Genomic DNA, 21,913 nt, shown 5'->3' with positions numbered 1-21,913 from the left:
TTTGTTAGAAGCGATCTTTTCAGAGACTGCCTCGGACATTTTCTGTGGAAGCGTCGACCACGATGTTGCTGAGAGGAAGAAGTCCCGTTTCTGCTCTTCTCTTTGACGTGCGTTTTTAGTACTATATTTCGAAAGTGCAGCTACATCAGTTTTGCCTTCTACAGCGGGTAGACGCGTACTGGGTTTGAGAGTTTTCTCTTCCAATGCTTTATATTTTGCTCTTTTTCTCAGAATCTTCAATTTTTTCTTCAGGATGGGACATTCTTTGTCTGGTACAGTTTGGGCACCGAGATGTCGAATTGTCACAAAATATTACGTTGTGCTTTCTGCCTCAATTTGCACAAACCGAAACACTTGTGCAGAAGCTCTCCACATGTGCAAGCTTCAGGCATGTACGGCACTGTACGGGCCTTCGTACGAAAGGTCGAACTGGGTATCGTAGTAAACCAGCCTTTATGTGACTAGGAAGCTTTTCACATTCGAAAACGATCTTTACACACCTTGAGGAACCTAGTCTGCAAACGCTGATGATTTCGAGTGAAAGCGTGCAAACAATAAGGCTCTTCAAAACGTCATCTTGAAGTTCTAAGTCGACGTCAGATATAACACCAGCTGCTATATTCGTGCCCTGGGGTAAAAAAAGCCGCGTGTTGACACAACAGAGATGCGATACACCAAGTACGGTTTCCACCGTCTTCTGATCTGTTGTGTCAACAGCTATGGTATTCTTCCACGGTTTCACACAAACCTCTTGTTCAAGACCAGAGGCCAAGTAGAAAAAAAAGTCATGTAGCTTCTCCTTGGAGATATCATTGAGGCTTACCGTCACACCAACAGTCACGTAAGCTACAGTCGTGCTCTTGATGTTCTTGTGTATGACAGTGTCCTCACTTGAGGACGATGTCGAAGGCTTCCGTCATGGACGACGATACTTCGCAAGTATGAAGACTTCTGAGTTGTCCGATGTAGCGTCAGACTTGAAATGGGGAGTTCCCGATGCCACTGAAGAGCTGAGGCGCTTTCTTGTGGCGGGAGGTCGGTTACTGCTACAAGACGCTTCCACTACCATGTCCTCTATAGAAAGATTCACCGGAAAAGCATCCTAGCAAAGCAGAAGTCTTGAGCGCCAGTAGAGACAGCGCTGGCTGTCGCTGATGCAAAGATAAGCACAAAATACGTGAAACTTCAGCACTCACAGGAATACAAGTTGAAGCGTAAAAACATCGTCACCGTCTCTCCAAAGGCAAAACAAACTGCCATCTTTAACTCACGCTTTATTGCTCATCCTGAGCTTGTATAAACGCGCACCTACCTGCGAGAGGAAAATATTGTCTGAAGTTTCAGATGCTCACATTCTCAGATGAGTGCTTCTATAGGCACACAATCTGCAGTACAAGCTCAAGGTAAGTTCCTGTCGGGTCTTTGTCTTGACTCGTGTCCTCTTAGTGCACTATGGTTTGTGGAGTACGATGAACTATCATCGCGCCAAATCGTCCTGCCCTCTGATATGAGAACAAATCCTGGCATCCCACATCCTACCACACAACAGTACAGCGTCTCTTCATCTAGCGTCAACAGTAGTTCCAAGCTCGATTCGGTCTAGGGAGTGTGCAAAATGGCCGAAGCTCATGATGTCTGGGACTGACGCGACTTCCTCTTTGTTCAGGCAAAGGTCTTGATGCCACTTTAGAAGACAATGACATTAGGCGTTGGTCGGAACACATGTGAGGCAAAAACATCGTATGATGACGCCGAGCTAGGACGACAGCAACAGCTAAGCTTTGTGAAGACATGGTAACGTCACAATGACGTGTCGTGGTTACGTCATTACATGACATGACCACCTGGTGATAGAATGGCCAATACTGGTGGCACACCAGCTGCCAAAATGGCTGATTAGGGTAGTTTGTGATTTTTGGTAATGCAAATACGGCCGCATTACTTGAAAATAGGCCCAGGAAGGCAAGGACAAGTGCATCTGTGTGTAGTGACATGAATGTTCCGCAAGACAAAACAACAAAGTATTTAACGTCTACGGCATTAGGTAAATAAAAGAAGGGATAGCAGACTTTCTGCCAATCACGTTCAAAACTACGTTTAGAAAGCTATCGTGGCTGGGAATGAATACAATTGACTGAGAAGGAAGATCTTGGATAACTCTTGCACTTCGCTTTGAGCAAACGAAAGTAAAGTCATCCTTAAGCCCCTTGCGCCATTCCTTCACAAATACTAGCCTCGCTTCGGTTCTGCGTGAATGCCTGAACATGTCATCAAGGAAACAAATGGCTGTGTGGCTAAGACTGGCTATTTCAAACTAACCTAGAATGCTTACTTCAAGTACAGTTGTTGAGTGTCCACAACACCATAATTTTTGCTTTTGCCAATCAGCCTACTACGCGTCTGCACTGCAACCAGAGAACCGACGCAGCTGCTCACTTCACTGAAACATTTGCAGCTAATGATAATTAAATACATCATACCGCATCGCGGGATTGAATCCCGGCCGCGGCGGTTGCATTTTCAATGGAGGCAAAAATGCTGTAGGCTTGTGTGCTCTTATTTGGGTGCGCGTTGAGGAACCCCAGGTGGTTGAAGTTTCCGGAGCCCTCTACTGCGGCGTCTCTCGTAATCATATCGTGGTTTTGTGACTGTAAAGCCTACATATCAATCAATTACAACATACCGCATGGTAATGATTGGCTTTTTAAGCACTCACTTGCTGCTCAGTTCACATGTTTGGCACCTGGTGCGGTTCTACGCTTGTGCTACCCAATATTACACGAGTTGGAGACACTTCGTCCACAATGATTTCAAATACTTTTTTCAACACGAAAGTGTTCTATAGCGGGGTACACCATGGCTTCGCTCACAGACTTCCGTCACGGAAGTGACGTTGACACTCATAGTTAAAAGATTTCGAAAAAGTAAATACCTGAAGGCAAGCATTCGTCGCGTGGAATTGAACCAGTAACCTCTCAATTCGCAGTGAGCAGCGCCGCATGACAACTACACCACGGAGTGCACGTTGTCTGCAATGCTAACGTCAAGCCCTTTATACACACCATACAACGGTTGCCAGTCCTCAGAGCTTCAAAACTTTAGAGCGTTTTAGTTATAAGTGGCGGAATGGCACAAAGAGCTCGCGTTGGTCGAGCTCTGAAGGTTGTTGCCTCCACCAAGCGCTGCCTTCACGAAGCGTGGTCCCTCCTGCGCGCGCGATTATCAGACTCGTAATTCGAGAGGGGACGAAGCTTACTTCGCTAGGTGCTACAGCCGGGTTTACGAAAAGAGCGTGCGGCTGACTCCCGACGATGAAAGAATTGTGACAGCTCTTCGCGCTTGTCCAGCGTATTTTGTGCGCTCGTTTCGTTCGACTTTTTTCCTGTTCGAACAGCGTGTTTCAAGTGTCAAACTGTGCCAGTTGTTAGCCCGCACTCGTCCTCTGTGTGGTAATTTTGTGCGCGTTTCTTGCTTGAGCTGTGCGCTGAAAGTTTCGAGCTGCTTACCCTTCCTAACGTGACTTTGTAGTTTGTTGCTGTTCCTGAAGCAATGCACAAGAAACACTGAACATCTTTGTCAAAGATACGTTGCACGTTCGCATTATACCAATTTTCTATACAGGGGGATCAGCCAGGTTCTTTATTTTCAAATACTCTTCCGGGCACTGTCAAGCGATAGCATGGCTGTGGGAGAATGTCTGCAGAGAGTTCCTGTTCCATTTTCATTTAACCATTATTTTTTGTTATTTATTGTATTTGTATCATAATTAGTTTTTTGGTCATGGATGATATTTTGCTTAAAAGCAACAACGTCGTAGCCAACACCCAAATTTATGCGAAGCGAGCTCAAAAGCGCTATTGCGTTAATAGGTGGCTTTCGTCTTCGAATAGCCTTAGGCGATGAATCACGGGTGTTATGAGTCTTATCATTATTAGTAGTGAATGTTGATTTTTTTTTGCATTGCCTTTTTGATGACACATTCAACACAATAGATCGCGCGCTCTCTGAAGCCTGCCCTGAAGTATAGTTTTTTATGGTTGCTATCACGATGAATGTTCTCGCAATCTAAATATGAACAAAAAGGCTCCCTTGAAAGAACATGAGAAGGGTGGGCGGAAGTGAATTCGCAGTGTGCTTGTGGTACTCTGCACCGGAGAGCCGAAGCAGTAATAAACTTATGTGAAAGAAAAGGATTAAAAAAGTGTATAAATAAGGGACAGGAAAGTTTGAAACAACTGCTGTTTGAGGCGGATCTGCGAACACTGAAAAACTAAAGAGCTCCAAGCAAAAAAAAAACAATGATAGCAGTACACGTCTGCGAGAGAAGAGGATGCGAATGCAGCACCAGCCCGATTAATGCCTGCTCGCATTAACGAAGTTGAAGTTTAACTATGTCCGCTTAACTCTGTGCTTGTTGTGTGCTTTGTTAGTGACGTGCACATCGGATGTGCTCATCTCTCTGTTATTTGCTTTGTTCTGTTCTTGTCGTATTCCACTCCCTTCATCATTGGATTTTTCTTGTCTCACTTCGTCGGCGTTCTTCGGCCAGACTATAAAAGTCTGTGTAGCTTCATTTTTTTTACGTGAACACACGTATAATCTACGAAGTGCAATGATTACCTAGAGCCTGACAATGTAATATTTCATCATATACCTGAATGTTCACTTTATGATGTACAAGCCTTAGTGTAACCCAATTAATTCCATTGATATCTTTGAAGGTTTGTCAGGGTTTTGGCACAACACGCACCATCGCTTGTCTGGCTTTTTGAAAGGTAGCACACAGCAAGGGTCTAGAGCACGCGGCCCGCGTGCAGACCCCGGATCTTTCAAGCTATTCATACTTAAGAAATACATTGAGCATGCACTTGCGTATGCTTGTACGGGCTATGATATGTTTTGTTACTGTGGGTATCTCTATACACTCATAGCTCACGCTGAATCAGAAGAGCTGTTTGCAGAAGAGCATGCATGCAATTAAAAAAAAAAACAAAGCAGCTCGTTTACTAACGCTTCGGCTGCGGTGTGCCAGAGGCTATCAGCCTGTATGCGGTTCCTGAACGCTTTATTTGAAATGTGTTGCATATGTGGGGGATGCAGTTCAAATAAACATGCGAAATTCTGTTAGGTGTGACAGCATAAGGGACACTGTAACATTTTATTTTCTAGAACAAAGCCATATCACAGACGCGCAAAGGCACACTGGAGAACAGACAACAGTGTAGTCAATCTCGGTATTCGCTTTCATAAAAAAAAAAAAAAACACTGTTCGTACCCACCAGGCTAACGCTTTCTAACCACATTAGTGCGCCTCAAGAGAAATGCGTAGCAATGCCAAAGAAACAAGCTGTGATATAAGACATGCACAGCTATACGTGGTTTGCGTGCCAGGCATCGTTAGCGAATAGAATTTAGACACACGGTTTGGCGTTGGTTACACATTCCTTCACACGTTGCCTAAGTTTTTGCGCAGCGTGTAACTTTCTGAGCCGCAGTTGGTAGTATACGTGCGTGTTGTATTTGCATGAATGCAAGAATGACTGCATACATGCTCAACACAAATGCTGGTTCTTAAGAGCTTAACCAATTGTTGATACGACTTATGATGCGTGTGGGAAGTTTCTTCCGCACAAACCGATGAAATGTTTCAACAACTACGTGCGTAAGACACCACTGAGGTTCGCGAAGGTTTCGTTTTGTAATTAAGTTTGCGATACAATAAAGCTCGCACGCACTGCGTAGGTGACTCACTACCGAATGTGTAAGAGATGCCAGTGTCGACGTGGGGATTCTGAAGTTCCTTTTGCGTTCCCGTCAGTGTAAGCAACATGGTAAGCCGGGGACAAAGGAATAGACCTTAAGATGTCGCGCAGTGTGAATTCCTCGTCTTGTATCCGCGCGTGACCGAAATACAGTGTGCCGCTGAAGCGAAGCGTCCAAGTGAAATCCGAACTGCATTTACAACAGGTCGTCTTGCACTTTGCTCTCTCCTCCGGATCTGTGTGTATGCACGCCCGCATCTGCTACACCGTCTTTCCTCGTTGCTTTAAGTTTGCGCTCCTTGATGGGCGCCGTGTCCTCTTCGTAGTGTTACCGTTAGGATGTTTGTTTGTTGCTGTTTCCATCGGTGAGCTCATTTGTATCCCTTTGCTCATGCTCGCGGAAATCATATTTGCGTGCAAATGTGCTCCGTGGCTTAGGCTGGTGCGGGCAAAAGAAAGTAGAGTTTGCCTTCGCCTCACACTACCCTTATTGCTCTAGTGTCTTCACTCTATCGGCCAAAAGCAACCGTTTTCTTGCTTGGCTAACGGGGTGCTTTTGATAACCTTCTGAAAGCTTAGAGATTCGTGTTTTATTTACAGTAATGATTCTTGTTAGAGCAAAACTTTCAGCGGCTGTTATCTGAAAACAACGTTTCGCCGAGAAAATAATATTGCTTTTACTCGCTGAGAGTCGGCTTCTTTTAAACTAGCTACGTGTAACTGTACGTACGCTCAACTATACTTACCTACATGCAGCCAAGATGTTTTTCACAAAGAAAAGTATCTGACAATGGCACCATTCGCTCTAGGGTGATGTCACTGTGAAATAAATGAGACTGAGCTTGTTTCATGTCGCGCACACACATAACAGTCTGTTTGCCACAATATGAGCGCCGCGCTTCGGATGAACAACGATTATAATATTCTTTTGCGATTTGCCAAGCAAAAGCACGGTGTGATTAGGAGGCACCCCTACTGAGCGAGCCTAGATCAATAGAGATCCTTCGTGGTAATATAACGCGCACCTTAATCTCAGTACACGAGTTTATGCTCCTCTATGAAAATGGAGCCACTGTTGCCGGGAATAGAACCACCTTATACGGAGAGATAATATGAAAACAAAAAATCATCAGGTTGGTTCTTCGTCAACATTAGATATCGGAAATAGTGTTTAGGCTCGGTGCTTGGAAAAGCAGCTCTGCTGAAATAGAAATCAATTTCGTGAAAAGGGGAACGTTTATTGCGTAAACAACTATAAAAAGGCAGATAGCTTTACTATTACGCCTTTTTTGAAAATTTCTAATGCGGAAATAGTGCGCACCTTTCCACATAGGCCTCCGCGAAAAAAGCAGACGGAACACCCTTTCCATCTTCCTTCATATAAAAAGGGTGCAAAGTCTTCGCTTTACTTTTGTGAGGTCGGAACATCTCCCATCAATGTCGTACCTGTCCCATCACCGAAGTCGGACTTGTATCCTAAATATCGTTTATCAGACCTCTTTCATCAATGGCTGTGGTCATGCAAGCTTTTGACAAAAGTGACATCCTGAAGACCAGTGATGTTTTGTTCTAAGCATGGTTTACCTTCCTACTTTAGCCTCCTGAAAGCCGTGAATTGAAGGCAGTCTGTAGTGAGAATGCCTTCGTGCTTCATTTTGATATGCGCATACATTGCGACCCTTGATTTTTCTTTAGCACTCATTGCACGTGATTAATAAAGTTTAACGGGGGGGGGGGGGGGGGGAGAGACAAGACTTAAGGCAAGACATGACTATACAGTTTTCACAACAATAGATTGCTTCGACGAGAGGTTGCACAGTGTTTTTGAAGCTCTTTTTATATAAGAGATAAATCTAATTAAGGGCGCCACTGCAGTAAGATAACTGCCAGCAGTCATTGTATAAAACATTTTTGATCTCACGTGCACAATTAATCCTGGATTGAAATTGACGTGCAACCTCGCCACCATGAAATAGACTTCTTGGATATCACTCTCACGGTATCGCTCGGTGTGAACTCTAAGCGCTGGGCGATATATTTGCGGCAAATAAATTTTTGCCGAGGGTACTTACTCAATAAGAACATGAAACTGCTGGCTCACACAATAAGTGTTACCCTATTTTGCTTTTGTTTCCTTTAGGCCGCAATGAAACCTTATTTCCTGGTGTCATGATCCTCTCATTCCGCAAGCGAGCCATGTCTGGCTTTATGGTGATGAAGGCTCCACCTCGTGCAACAAGAAAAATTTCAAGAAGAATGTGAGCAGAATGAATGACTTTTTTACGCAGAGCCTCAGTGGTCTATAAATGAGACCTGCCTGAAAAAACTGAAAACTGGCATGTGATCCAGACTTTGGTCCTGCGCGAAGTTCAGCCTGGTTTTCAACACGATGTAGAAGAAGTTTACAAGCTACAGTTAGAGCAAACAGCTTTATGGTGGTTGTAGGAAAGTTCATCATCTGTACTTGAGAAGTGGCCGATATGTCACTCGAAAGAGAACGCAATATCTCGCTGTGGTAGAGTTTGAGGGTATTGATATTAATCAGGAGTTTAGAGTTTAAGGGCTCGTTTTTCCGTGTTTCACACAATATTAATGAGATATAACAGACAACAATGTCAAGGAAAGGATAGGGAAGCTTATCAGACCGAGTTGTAATATAAATATGAAGAAAAGATAACTTGCCGTGGGCAGGAACCAAACCTGCGGCAATACGCGGCGCCCCTCTCTCAACAACGAGATGTCCATGAGGCGCTGAGTAGTTAAAGGCTTAAACTTATTTAAAAAGCTCTTTTTACGCACACAGAACCGCCAGCGCCATGCGGTGCCCTCTGGTCGGGAACAATACGTTAGTGGAAGGAAAGGTACGCAGACCGTGGACATTTTAAAGGTGAAGGTGAGAAAAAGAGAAAAAAAAATGAAAAGAAACGGAAGCAGAGGGATGGGAAAAAAGAAAGTGGATAGAAGGGGGCGGCTGGGAGAGTCCACATCTTGTTCTCATAGCATTTCTTTCTTCTTTTCTTTCCTTCCTTCTTTCTTTCTTTTTTTCTTTCTTTCTTTCTTTCTTTCTTCTCCCTCTCTATTTTACTTTTTTTTTCGAGTATCCTTTCTCACTTAAGATTGTGTAGCGCTGAGCACCTACAAACTGTACTTTCAATCTTCAATCCTTATGAAAGTCACAATCGGGCTGAAACGTCGAAATAAACCACTTTGTGACTGCTCACGGAGGATTTACTTGACTATATATATATATATATATATATATATATATATATAGTGAAGAAGTATTTCCAATGATCCAAAAGTGCTTGGGAAGCACATATAAAAAAACGCACATACCGTTTCGTTCCTCTAATTGAAATAGAACAAACATCGCGTTCCAGTTGATCTAGACGAGGTGTCATGTGCACACTATTTGTGGGGCATGCATAACATAAAGCTCATTGTGTGATCAGCGATGTTGTGTGCAGTTGCATTCAACGGGAAAGCAGTAAGAAGTGCAGTGCAATGTTTGGTCAACGTATCGGCGCAACTGGTGCTCGCAGGTAGGTGCACCGGCGGTGCCTCTTGTGTGCAGCCCGCTTGACGTCCGTGATATTGACTTGTGATGGAGTGGCGCCCGTTCCTCTCCCATCCCAACGCTAACATCGCAGCACCACCGTTCTTTTCCCCTACCTTTTTATACTATGCACGGTTATGATATCCTATGCACAGGTATGCTATGCGATCCTAGCTGCCCACATTGGAACCTGGAAAATGTGAGCAGGCGCAGTCACTGCCGCTTCTTCACCGAAATAGCCCATCGTGCTCTAGTTGCTGTCATTGTCACTCGTACAACAGATCAAGTGATAGCACGCACGTGACATCTGGAGTGATTGCCTATGCCAATGCGGCGCTGGAATGGGCTAAATCGACAGCCGGGTGTTCATCGGTGCCTAAAGTATGTTGGCGACTACAGTGAGACTAAACTGCTATGGCCTTGATGATTCCAATCCACGACAAATTATCAATAAAATATACCTGTCTAATTTTCTACGTGTACCGCATATACAGTTTGTCCTACAATTTGAAAATTCACAATTCAACGCGTATAGGTATATATTCTTGGAGTGTCTGTATGATATGTTTGTTTTCATGAAGAATTTTCATGTATGATGTCTACCTGTAATGCTTTATTTGCAGTGACAATTATGTACATGCATGTTTTGATTTTTCTGGTTGCTTTATTGTTTGTATACTCGCATCGCATGCAAACATGTACACGCATGCCGAATGCGCATGGGAGTAGGAGCCTCTGTCAGGCAATACGGCCTTTAGCTCTTACTCCTCTTTCTGTATCAGAAAGAAATAAAATAAACTTCAACTTCAACTTCAACTAAATGATCGGCTGACACGGTACAGAAGGCTTGTTCTGTCTAAGTGAAGTGGTACAGTGATTCAATTTTATTGCTGAGCGTTAAAGAAAACCTTTCTTTTCGTCCCAAATGGCTTTAATTGTCTAAAAGCCACGAAAAGCCACAAACTCTGTTTTTTCGATGTATTACTACATAATTTTAATCCCACTGTATGTCACCCAGTGTAAAGTTCACATCAGTATACCTCTAACGAGCGTAATAGAACAGGGGTTCTGTGCATAGAACCTCTCTGTATAAGCTCAATTCTAATATACGTATATTTTAGGTACACAATTGTTAGAAAATATTTTTTCTTTATCAACACGTCCATTCAGATTTCCTGCATGTTAAGTTATTCATCCTTCTCAGAGTCAACTTCCATGTCTTAAACATAGATAACGCTCCTTCTGAAATGTTTTATCGATTGTCCTCTCTTACGAAAACGGAAACGTTCGTGTTCCACTTAAGTACTCGACTAAAGTTCAGACAAACAGGCTAACAACAAAACGAAATTCTTGACACTTTATACGTTGAGCCTCGTCCATGAATGATTAAGAGGACATTCAAGTGCATCCGTTTGTCTATGTTTCAAAGACGTGAAGAAAAGGCAAACTTCGTAATACATCGTTTATATCGTATCGGCACAGTCCACGAGGCATGCCTACAGCACTTGAGGTTATATATCATGAACGGAGCGAGATTAAGGGAAGATATAAACGACACGCAGTGTTCCCCAGTGCATAATCTTCAACAGAGATGGACATTTACTCTCAGGGAAATCATTAGCAGGCACGCACTGAGGTTAAAAAAAGTAAGGCTGGAGGCAGCTGAAGTCATCCGTGTACATTGAGTGAGTGCTCACATAACGACTGCGACATCATTCAGCCTACTTCAGTGCAGATCCCAGAGGCGATAGCGCAGAATTGACTACACCATAACTTCTCTTTATGAGTGTATGTTATGGAAGGACGAGATAATTTTTTTTGCCTTTGGCAGTTCTTACACGACTTTTGTCCCGCCGCCCACTTCCTGCGGAATCAGTGTATGTGGGGAATCAAGCTGCCACGCTTTGATTGCACGTTCTGCGTACATTTTCGCCGAATGGCGACACTGCCCAGAAAGGCTTCTATACCAGCAAAACGACCTAATAATCTTCAGCCATATCTGGACCATTATTACGAGTGAGCTTTTCTAAAAGGCTTTCTATTGTTCTGTTCGTGTTTTTCTCCACTTCTTTGTTTCTTCACATTTCCGTTAGAGCTACTTGAAATGACATCACCGATACTTTCCTTAACACCATCGTCTCTTCTCATTAATACTCACTGTCAGTTCTCATTATGTGTCCCTGTATTATTAAGAATGAGATCTTCATTCATCCGTACAAAGTCAGTGCTCATTCCTCAACATTTTTCGTCCATTCACAGCCGTTAGTCTGCTAACATAACGTACAAGTACGTCATGACGTACAAGTACGTCATGTGTTCTTCATTGACGCCCAGCTTCGTCAATGAAGAAGAACATTGACGCAAATTTTAGAGTGCAAAAATACACGAAACTACTGTGGAGCGCCATAAAATGGCATAGACTCGAACTTCAGAGACGTTGGAAGGGCAGTTCCTGAAAAAAAAAAAAAGTGGAGCGTCGGTACTATAATTGTTGGAGTTCGTGCGAGAAAGCCAATGACGTAGTGGACGGCTCTTGAAAATTCAACCCGATAGAGCAGGGGCGTAGCCAGGGGGTGTAAGACCAGGTCCACCCCCGCTCCCCTAAATTTTACAGCGAAAGCTGTTATGAGATCACACCTCGGGTCACACGCCGCCATAGTTTCCAGCCGCCTCCCCTACCGGTGTCCATGATCACATCACACGAAATTAGACAAAAAGTACTATCAAGGCCACAGTGGGGCTAGAACCCGGGTCCACTGGGTGCCAGCCCTGTATTTTACCTCTGAGCTACGCCGGTTTTTGGGACCCATTAGCAAAATTGTTTTAGGCAGGTTTGATTTCGGGAAAGCAATCGCGGTAATACGACTTATAAAGCGTTTTAAAACAGCGAAACAACAACCAGCCGTCGCACAATGCGAATAGCGTAACGAGTGGGTTATCCAATGCTCCCTCCCATTACAAAAAGCTTGTTCTTGTTAATTTATTAACTGTAGCGGATACCCACTTCAGGCACAATTCCTCATCATCGTCAGCCACAGCGTAAACAATTGGCACAAGCTTGTTTGCAATTGTTTAGCGGATATCACACTTATAAGAAGAATGTCAGAAAATGGCATAGCAAATTCTGGCATAATACCCAAAAGTTTTTATTATTGATTCCGTAGCAGGTATCAAGCGAGTGACCTTGCAGAAGTTACCCAATGAGTGTCTAGAAAAGGCTCTGAAAGGCCGCTCTTCTAGCTTTCGCTGTGACTGTGCTGCTCCTTCCGCACAATCCTGGTGTTTTTAGGGGCGAAGCTCCTTGACGCGTGGGTCTGTCCATCCTCCGTCGTTGTCGTACGTAGCCACCGCGATGCGAGATGGGAGACGGCGGTACTTGGAGTGTTCACTAAATGGACACATGGCCGGACGCATGGACGGACGGACATACAGACTAGCAGACGAACAGACGGATGGATGGACGTGCTGAGCGGGTATAAGCCACAGGGGATGCGAGATTTCAGTACTTGGAGTGTGCACTAGATAGACACACGGACGTACGGACAGACAGACTAGAAGACGGACGAACTGATGGACGAATGCGCGGACGAACGGACGGATGGCCGCATGAATGGACGCATGGATGGTCGCGTGGATGGACGGAAGCAAGAACGAACGGACGGACGGGCTGATGGAAGCTTCGCCCCGCTCATCATCATTCACTCCGCGGATATGCTGTGATTTTTTATTATTATTCTCCTCCAATTTTTCTTTTTTTTTTCTCATTTCGCGGGATAGTGGTTACGGACACCGTTGGCGGCAACAGCTGCGGACAACTACGGCGCACACGAGCCTTGTTATGATGAGTAAACAGTTGAGCGCTGCCGAGTCACATATGTTATCAGGCTTTTTTTTTTTTGTAGTACCATATTGAAATGCGTGCAGTGTTGGCTCCTTATACGCGGTCAGACGTACCCGTGTACGCAGGTGATTAAAATGTCAAGAACGTTTCGTGCTCGACTGAATTGAATCGTATACGGTGAATCTACGCAACTGAAAGCTCAGACTTGGTATGCAGTAAGCGGGTTATGTTGCTCTTTGTAGCTCGATTAACTCCATTGATCGAGGAACCGATGTACTTGAAGATACTCATCCGAGGGAAATAAACAAATCAATGTTCCTGCGAACACCAGTGTCTGTTGCTTGATGGAGATGCAGCTGCTGGTTCGTGTGTTGTAGTGTGTTTTCTGACAAGGCAAGCATGAATATAGTAACATTGCTGGTAATCATTGGGGAACTTTTTTTAATGATTGTGCCCCCCCCCCCCCCCCCACGGTGGTCTTGTGGCTAAGGCACCCGGCTGCGTCGGCTGCATTTTTGATGGAGGCGAAAATGCTGTAGTCTCATGTGCTTAGACGTGGGTGCACGTTAAAGAACCCCAGGTGGTCGAAATTTCCGGAGCCCACCACTATGGCGTCTCCCATAATCATATGGTGGTTTTGGGACATTAAACCCCACGTATCAATCATCATTTCATGATTGTGCTCAGTTAGGCTGAAATAGCATGACCCTGATTCCGTCCTTCACGCATTATGAGGAGGTAGTCAATTAAAATCGATAGTGTGGACCATCACACGTAGTAGCTTCAAAATTGCAGTACCCGCTTTATATTAGTATCATCTGTCGGTTGCATCTGTTGGTGAATACGATAAGCAATATAATATTGAGCAAGAAATATGAAAAAAATAGAAGTAACGAAGGAGCGAAAAAGACAAGATCACTAAACAATTGAAATGGCGACATTTTCAGAAGATTCGACGTGTACATAAAAAATCTTTATTATCATCAACAGTCTTATGGAACATGTTTCATGAAACCACGTTTAAAACAATGCAAGAAAGCGTTTTAAGGAGAATGACGCTTCCGCTAATGCATTTCGCATTGATGATTAAATAGAATATGTCAACTTTTATTGTGAAAATGTAACGACAACCCTATGTTATGTACACCAGTGACTCGATCACTCCTGCACACAGTCACAATATAAACGCTTCTCGCTATCCACTTAATATAGCAGCTTACATATACGCACAGACACGCACTGTCGTCCTCACATACACGTATATTGGAAACACACACCACGCAACAGTCATGCCAACGATACGAATTCTGCATCTAACCACTGGCTCGCTGCATGCCCGCAGCGACCCGTACGAACATTCACTTAAATGAACATCTAGTCAGAATTAAAGAGAAAAAAAAAACAAAAGAGCGCTGCTACAAGCTCGTCCGCTATGACAAGAGCGAGGCGCTAAAAATTCACGCAGATAGATGTTTCACCTTCTCTTTTGCCGCATTCGTCTCGGAACTGTGTGAGGCACTTCCAAGCAGCAAAAGGAATTGCACGAGAAAAAACTGTGCTATTTGAGTGGGTGGCTTACATGCCAAGAACATACATCCCGTTATTACATACCAGCGCGTTTGATTTCACTTTGACGTTATAGAACAGCGACTATTATTTGCCCACATAGAACTTTGCAGACGACGTCGCCCGTTCAACGCTCATGCAAACTCTCCACGCAGGAACTGTCACACTCATGGCGCAACGCTCGGAGGAAACTGACTACGCCGTAGACAGCTGCGCTGCTGATGAAGTGTGCCTTAGGCAGTTTCACTAAAGAGAAAATACTAGTTCTTGTACTAGACCTCGTCGAAGGCAAGCGATCTATTGCGCCTCAGAGATCACTGCTATACCGAAGTGGCCTATGAGAGCCTATATCCACAAATAAATGGCTTCCATCGGCAATCAAGCACAAAGTTTCTCCACTAGAACATCCATCCTCGTTTCTGATTACTTTCATGCTAGGTGTCATTTTAGCGAAGTGAGAAACGTGTGGCTGTCAGGGGTATTACAGCCCCTGTGCACGCTAGAACCAAGGAGTAATTAAAAAAATGCTGGAGTGAAAATGATTGCGCAGAAGTGAAGCCGTTCTTCTGGCAAGATGGCGGCTGTGGCGGCCATCTTACTTGGGGCATGATAAAGTATCATCGTTCAGCGATTAAAAAACGAAGCGTTTCCCTCTCACGCCCAACGAGTTTAATGTGGGAACTTTTTTGGGTCACGTAGTGCTCCAAGTGCGTCTCACAGTTGCTAGTTTTCCTTAGTGAGCTTCTACTTGGAGGCAAAGTTCTTTGAATATTCAGTGATCCATACTCGTTTCTGTGTGTTCTTTCGTCGGGAACAACTATCTTTCGATATAAAACTAACGTAGCATTTACATAACATTTCGAAGACACTTGATCTTTAAGTGGGCACTATCAGAAAAGAGCACGTTTCCGCCATCTTGGCAGCGGCAAAAGCTGGCTTCACTTCTGCTGGCAAGGCATTGCGGGAGCTTCCGCTCCAGTAAGTTTTCTTTAATCATCCTTGGCTACAACAGACCAACTTATTTTTCTTTGTCTGCATGTGTGGATAACTTGGTGATACCTTTTCATTCTAGCGCTGATGAGTCACATATCTAACGCTTGTGCTAAGCAGACAGAATACAGTAAAAAAATTGTTACTTATTTTCGTTCTCGACCAAAAAATAAAATCGGCTCATTTCATATTATTTAAGAGTTGGAATGCGTGCAACACGCACAAACTTTTTTATTGAAACTATACTTCTAATTACAGTGTTCAAGTAGAGCTAATATGCAAATACGAACTGTGAAATATGTTGTACATGGTCATAGTATTACAGCTTCAGTAATAAGATGCAGTTAGAACGAAAAGAATAATGAAGAAATATACTTGGCCTTCGGTGATAGAGTATCTTGAGCTGCGTATGATTGACAGCTCCAAGTGAGTTATGTACTAATATCACGTACTTTCGCGCTTAATGTTGTCCTGAAACCTTTCATTTTTTTTTATTTCCGACTTGATGAGAACAAGAGATCAATGCAGGGTTTCGAGCTCTCTTCAGCGCTATATACATCGCTCTGCAACTTCCACTCACCGAAACGCAATTAAAATGGACGTCTTGTCACTAAACTCTAACACACAACATCAGAGCACAAGCCAGGGTCATTAGTGTATACCGTCCTATAGCCTCACCCGATTAACTTGGTGAAAACCGTAATACTTTAGGCTAACAAGGTGCGTAGCTTCAACGAGTGTCAGAAAACCTAATGCGAGGTGGCAGAATTTTATGACCTGGGTCTCTATAATGCTTCTTCTCTTCAAAATAGCAGCTCTATACTCCTCTTGATGTTTTGTGATGTTATTGTATAAAACATCTGCATCTATGTGCAAGCTGACTGGATACAGTAGCACGATAACATCGTCATCAAAGAAGTAACACTGTACGTGACAGAGCTCCAGAAAAAGTATTCGGGGATCTGCGCATAGTTAAAAAAAAGAAAAAAAAAACTGGAAGAAAAAAAAAACGTGACCCCTTGACCCGTTATAAAGAAGTCTGCGAATAACGGTACATTTCATAATTTCTATTGGTTATCTTCCTTTGAGCGGTAATGAATAAGCAACACTTATTACATTTAGGTGAACAAATTCGAAAGTACAACGTTGTTTCACCTTACCATGCAACGTGCAGTACAAGTAATTTATACCCATTCATTCTCCTGTCCCGTCCATCGGGCAGCATTCTAGGCATGGTACGTCCCTGTCTTTCTCATATTCCTTCTTTTTTATCTCTATTAGAGCTGCTGGTTTTAATTTCTTCTCGTTCCCTCTCATGTGTTGTTTTATTTCGCTGGCAACACTATATAGCTGTTCGCTGAAGTATCTTGCTACAGTAATAGTCCCTAGTATTAATGATCGTGAACGAGTGGTTCTTAAAGTCAGGACTGTGAGGATTCGTTGGATTACTGAAGCTTTTTTTATCTTTTTTATCTGGACTCTTAAAAGAATACCCACAAAAGAGAGTGTTTTTCTAAAATATAGCCGCACTCGGCCGTGTCATGGCAGTCGTAAATCTGGGTCTCTGTTATATTTTTTGAGCATGGGATCTGAACGAAAGAAAGCCTAATATTAGGCAGAATGTATGTGACAGTTTCTTTTACTTTTTAACACACCTATTTTGTGTACATTGTACACCAATACGTTGAGAGTATTCATGCTACGCGCACACATAGTGAATCATTAAAAAAACATTAAGAGAGGTTTAAAATACAGCACTTTGTTCGGCTTTGCACTTTGTAAGCCACGCACGAAGGGCGAGAGCGAACGTGTTTTTTTTTTTTCATAAAGGTGACCACTGAGAGCGTTCATCAGCAGAAAGACGACACTATTCGTACGCTGCCGATGACGCTTGAGCTGTGTGCACCGGTGACAGACACACCGGCGGCCTTCGAGGAATAAGGGAACCCGCTCGGCGGCTAGCGTGAAGCAATTCTCAAATGTCCGTCTCCACAGAGGGCAGGTGATGTTGATGGTGATGCGGCTGCTGGTGCACGTCGTGCGGCAGCGTTCTCCTCAGCGAGCCGCCGCTCCTGACGCTGTGTGGCGAGTGCCGAGGGCAGGCCACCCTGGGAGGCGACGGCGGTGTCGGGCAACCTTGGAGACCCAAGCTGTACAAGCCCTTGCCGTCTCCGCCACCTGACGAAAGCGTGATCACGCCTGATTCGAGCTCGTCAAGCCGTTTGCTCACCAGCGCGGCAACCTCTAGGTTGTCCAGCTTTTCCTTGCCGCCGATGCCAACGAGTGTGGGCTGCGCACGAAAAACAACGTCAGTTATGCTACCTTCACTTAACCTGCGCTTAGATTGATTGATTCATTGATTCATTGATTCATTGATATGTGAGGTGTGAACCACCATATGATTATGAGAAACGCCGTAGGGGGGGGGGGGGCTCCGGAAATTATGACCACCTTATTTCTTCAACGTGCGCCCAAATCTAAGCATACGGGCCTACAACATTTTCACCTCCATCGAAAATGCAGCCGCTATACTTAACTTTCGCCAAACAATCTAGTGTTACTGTGACTGTTTTAGTGTCTGCTTTCTTTGTCACTGCAACAGGACCCCCTTTTATGCGCTGTCTTTAAGGAACATCAGATGTTGTTTCCAACCCACAGAAAGATAGGCATCTATGGCGTCTTAACCGATAATCGTAAGTGTTATCGTAGAACTTCATCCCTCTGTTTTCGGCTCCCTCTCTAAGCGATAAGAATAAACCAACCGAAATGTTACCCACTTCACGAACGTGAAGTCATGACATATTAGGGAGTCAAGATTGTATAATTCTCCGTGTACTTCGTGCCGCTAAAGTAAACATTGCAAAGGGAGGATGTACCGGCTATAGAAGGGCAGTTGTCGTCATTTAAAAACGACACTAGTACTGGTACCTGCGCAAGATCACACTGCGTCTCTGTCTTTTAAAGCTGACCAAACTGTCCTATTCTGCAAGATTAACGTAATTTTATTCACATGTTCTTCCAATATTATCTTGATATTAAACTCACACCAGCAGTAGTTCTAAGATTACAGATTTCAAAATGTACAATGACAAGGGCAATAAAGCGATCTAGATCCAACCTAACGTCGTAAAAATGACCACATCACACGAGATCTCGCGTTTGATTTTAAGAGGAAGAACACCGTCCTCATGTGATCGTTCTGTCATGCCAAAACGGAAGGAAACTCTGTGCATGCACATTATGCAACAAAGAACGGAAATACTCAGACCTGTTAAATGTGACACAAAGTTTGCGATTTCTAAAGCAGCGTTGTTTGAAAAAAAGAACTCACCTCATGATTATCATAGCGCACCTTGGGGCTCCAACCCCAGGACTTCTTGTCGAGGTAGTCAACGGGACCTGGTGAATGATTGGAGTACCGGGTCATGTGTGGTGCTTGTACCCGTTCCATTGTGCGGTTGCTCTTCATTTTCTTGCACCACAGCAGCAGTGCTCCCAACAGAAGCAACACAAGTGCTCCACCGATGACGCTAAGAGCAATGTATGTGCTTTGAAACATGGGATCTGTAAATACAAATCAGTGCCACAGGTGTAGATGTTGAAATGTATTCATTTGCTGATGGCCATGTTAGACTTCTTGCCTAACTTTGGTGTGGTGTTGGCTCCGAGGGGAAGGTTTGCTACCAAATGCACCGAAAATACTAAATAAGTTAGATTTTGTAGCAAAGAAATCATACAATTGGCTAGTTATGCCAAATGGCATTGACTAAACACAAGACCTACCATAAAATTTGAATCCTATGACGTGACACTTTCCTCCTGCCATGTCAGAAGTACTGCAGCTAGAAGAAAAAAAGAAAAAAAAGAAAAAAAGAAAAGAAAAAGAAGCATGAGTGGTTTGTAACACCGGGTTTTTACCACAGCTCATAGTTGCTAGCAACAGCCATAAAATTAGCGACGACTTCAAAGGAATAGCGACTGTCATTTTTACGGTTAGAATGTGGTGATACACACTTGTGTGACCACTTCGCTGCTGACATTTCTTAAGCCACGCGTTTTTACGACTACTTCATGCAGGAATTAAATTAAAATGGCGCGGATTAGATGTGCTCGCGGAGGCATAATTTGAGACAACTGCCTTCACTTTTAGGGTGTTATCGCGCACACAAATCATGACGGCGGCAGTATTTACCGTGGCACTGAAGTAGTAAAGCAATACTTTTCTGTCAAAACTCATGGGAAGAACTATTGGACTATTGGAGGATCTCATAGGCAGATACACCTTTCTGCACGAAATTGGCATATCTGTGCACAAAAAGTAATGTTTGCCCTGGTGGAATTCACCTGTTATGTTTCAAGCTGTTTCGTGCAGGAAGTCATAAGATGAATTCTGATTTATTCTGTCTACTTAACTGCTGATGAATATGGAAAATTTGGCAAGCCGCAGTAAGTGGTATCTGGCTTTTCGAGGGCTTTGTACTTGTACGAAGAATTTGATACTCGCTCGTGTGCTCTGTTTCAGCGCTCACTTATTTGTTAGAGGCTCTTTTCAATGCGACATAGATGATATACCGCAAACTTCCTCCAGATCACTGCGCTCTATCATATGTCATCATAAATCATGATGCAACTCACCCGTAAAGAAGCTGTTAGTTACTGAACAGATTGTTTTCGATTCTTACAGCTACTGATGCAAAAGTGCCGCTTTGCATATCATCCAGGACTTTTTTAAAGCAAACTAAATTATATGTAGGGTTCCGAGGTTTTGACTAAAACAACTAATTGTGCACTCCACACCATGAAACATGCGTATCTTTAAATGTTACGATACGCATTAACTTTATCATAGTTCAGAACCATTGAAATTTCCTCATCATAACTTACCCAGCACTTGAAGCATTTGGTAGCGCCGACGGCAGTACTGTAGAAATTGTTGGCAATTCACTTGGTGTCGTCATATCTGGAACTAATAAACTGAACAGTGAGATTCTGTGTAATTTAGCTTGTTGCTACGTTGTCGCTTTGTCCTCGGCAAGTCAAAAATATTAGATGACGTAAACATAAGCAGGCATTTCTTTGAATGTGGTCCGAATAAATAGTCTGAAACTCACCCCCTTTTAGAAAATTACCAAGTTTAGCTGTGTTGGGTCATCACAAGACGGGATCGTACAAGGGAGATAAAAGTGGAACATTATCTTCGTTACAAACAGCGCACCTATAATGCATACAATTTGAAGAGCACATGTGTGCCACAACTGCAACAGAAACTCGCATAAGTGATGATGTTATCCTTCCCAAATGGCTCAAGTATCTCCCGCTTTCTAATAACGCAACTTGTCAAAAGTAAACATTTTATGACAAAGGTGTGAAATTTCTCTGATCTGCTTTCTTAAATACGAACCTACTTTGTAGCAAGTTCACCTGCTGGAGTTTTCGTTTTTAGGCTTGGTCAAGCACGTTTGTTATTTATGTTGGCCACCCTCATTGCTTGTTTACACTTCCGTCTATTAGAACTTTTCTAGAACTAATCCTAAAGGTCGAAATGTAGCCCAACTGTTTATCTGTGCAGGCTTTTCGAACGCTCAAAGGCAAAATTCTCATCGGTGGCTTCATCAGTTGTTGCGGATGGTTGCATGGCAGTCGCGTTTGCGTGAACAACTTTATTAAAGTAATATCATAGCAGTTGTTCAAAAGAAGAAGAGTAGCCAGTGCCAAAAGTTCGCACCAACATTCCCTTACACGCGTATAATATTATAATCATTTAGATAAAATATGACCTCAACATCTGTTTGCAACTTCACATTTACAACTTAGGATCAATCGATGTAGTAGAAAATTCGTTTGATCCCGATAAGAAAGTTATTAAGTTTGGGATGACGTGGTGTAATCGAAGCTTGCGACAATTTTGAACGTATAAATGATACCAACCCATCAAAAAATATAATGGATATTGTGACATGAGCCGATACTTCAAAAAGTACAATGTGATAGCATGCCCATATGCCTCAACGTACTAATTAGCGGAAAAAACCAATAAGTGTTTTAAGCAGCGTTCATGAGCAGATATATTGGAAAGCTATCGCTTTGCTTTGATGACAATCCTACAAAGTTTTCTGGTCAGGTTGTTCTTTCTGTTCGATATGTGTCGTCTAGTCTCTACTGTTTCGAAACAACATAATCCGAGACTATACCGAACCA

At 43.4% G+C, this 21,913-nt stretch overlaps 1 protein-coding gene across 1 annotated transcript in view; it reads right to left on the bottom strand.

Moving 5' to 3' along the window:
* Window positions 1-14,110: 14,110 nt before the first annotated feature.
* LOC119169708 (low-density lipoprotein receptor-related protein 4-like) overlaps window positions 14,111-21,913 on the bottom strand; it is a 97,107-nt gene continuing 89,304 nt past the window's right edge. Inside the window, exons 30-33 of the mRNA XM_075886916.1 lie at window positions 20,600-20,681; window positions 19,499-19,557; window positions 19,047-19,279; window positions 14,111-18,005 (exon numbers count right to left, since the gene is read on the bottom strand). Coding sequence (XP_075743031.1) covers window positions 17,691-18,005; window positions 19,047-19,279; window positions 19,499-19,557; window positions 20,600-20,681 — 689 coding nt within the window. The 3' untranslated portion in view covers window positions 14,111-17,690. The remainder of the gene's footprint in view (window positions 18,006-19,046; window positions 19,280-19,498; window positions 19,558-20,599; window positions 20,682-21,913) is intronic.

Source organism: Rhipicephalus microplus, chromosome 2, assembly GCF_043290135.1.
Source record: "Rhipicephalus microplus isolate Deutch F79 chromosome 2, USDA_Rmic, whole genome shotgun sequence".
NCBI classification, from domain to species: Eukaryota; Metazoa; Arthropoda; class Arachnida; order Ixodida; family Ixodidae; genus Rhipicephalus; species Rhipicephalus microplus.
This window is presented reverse-complemented; position numbering and strand designations above follow the sequence as displayed.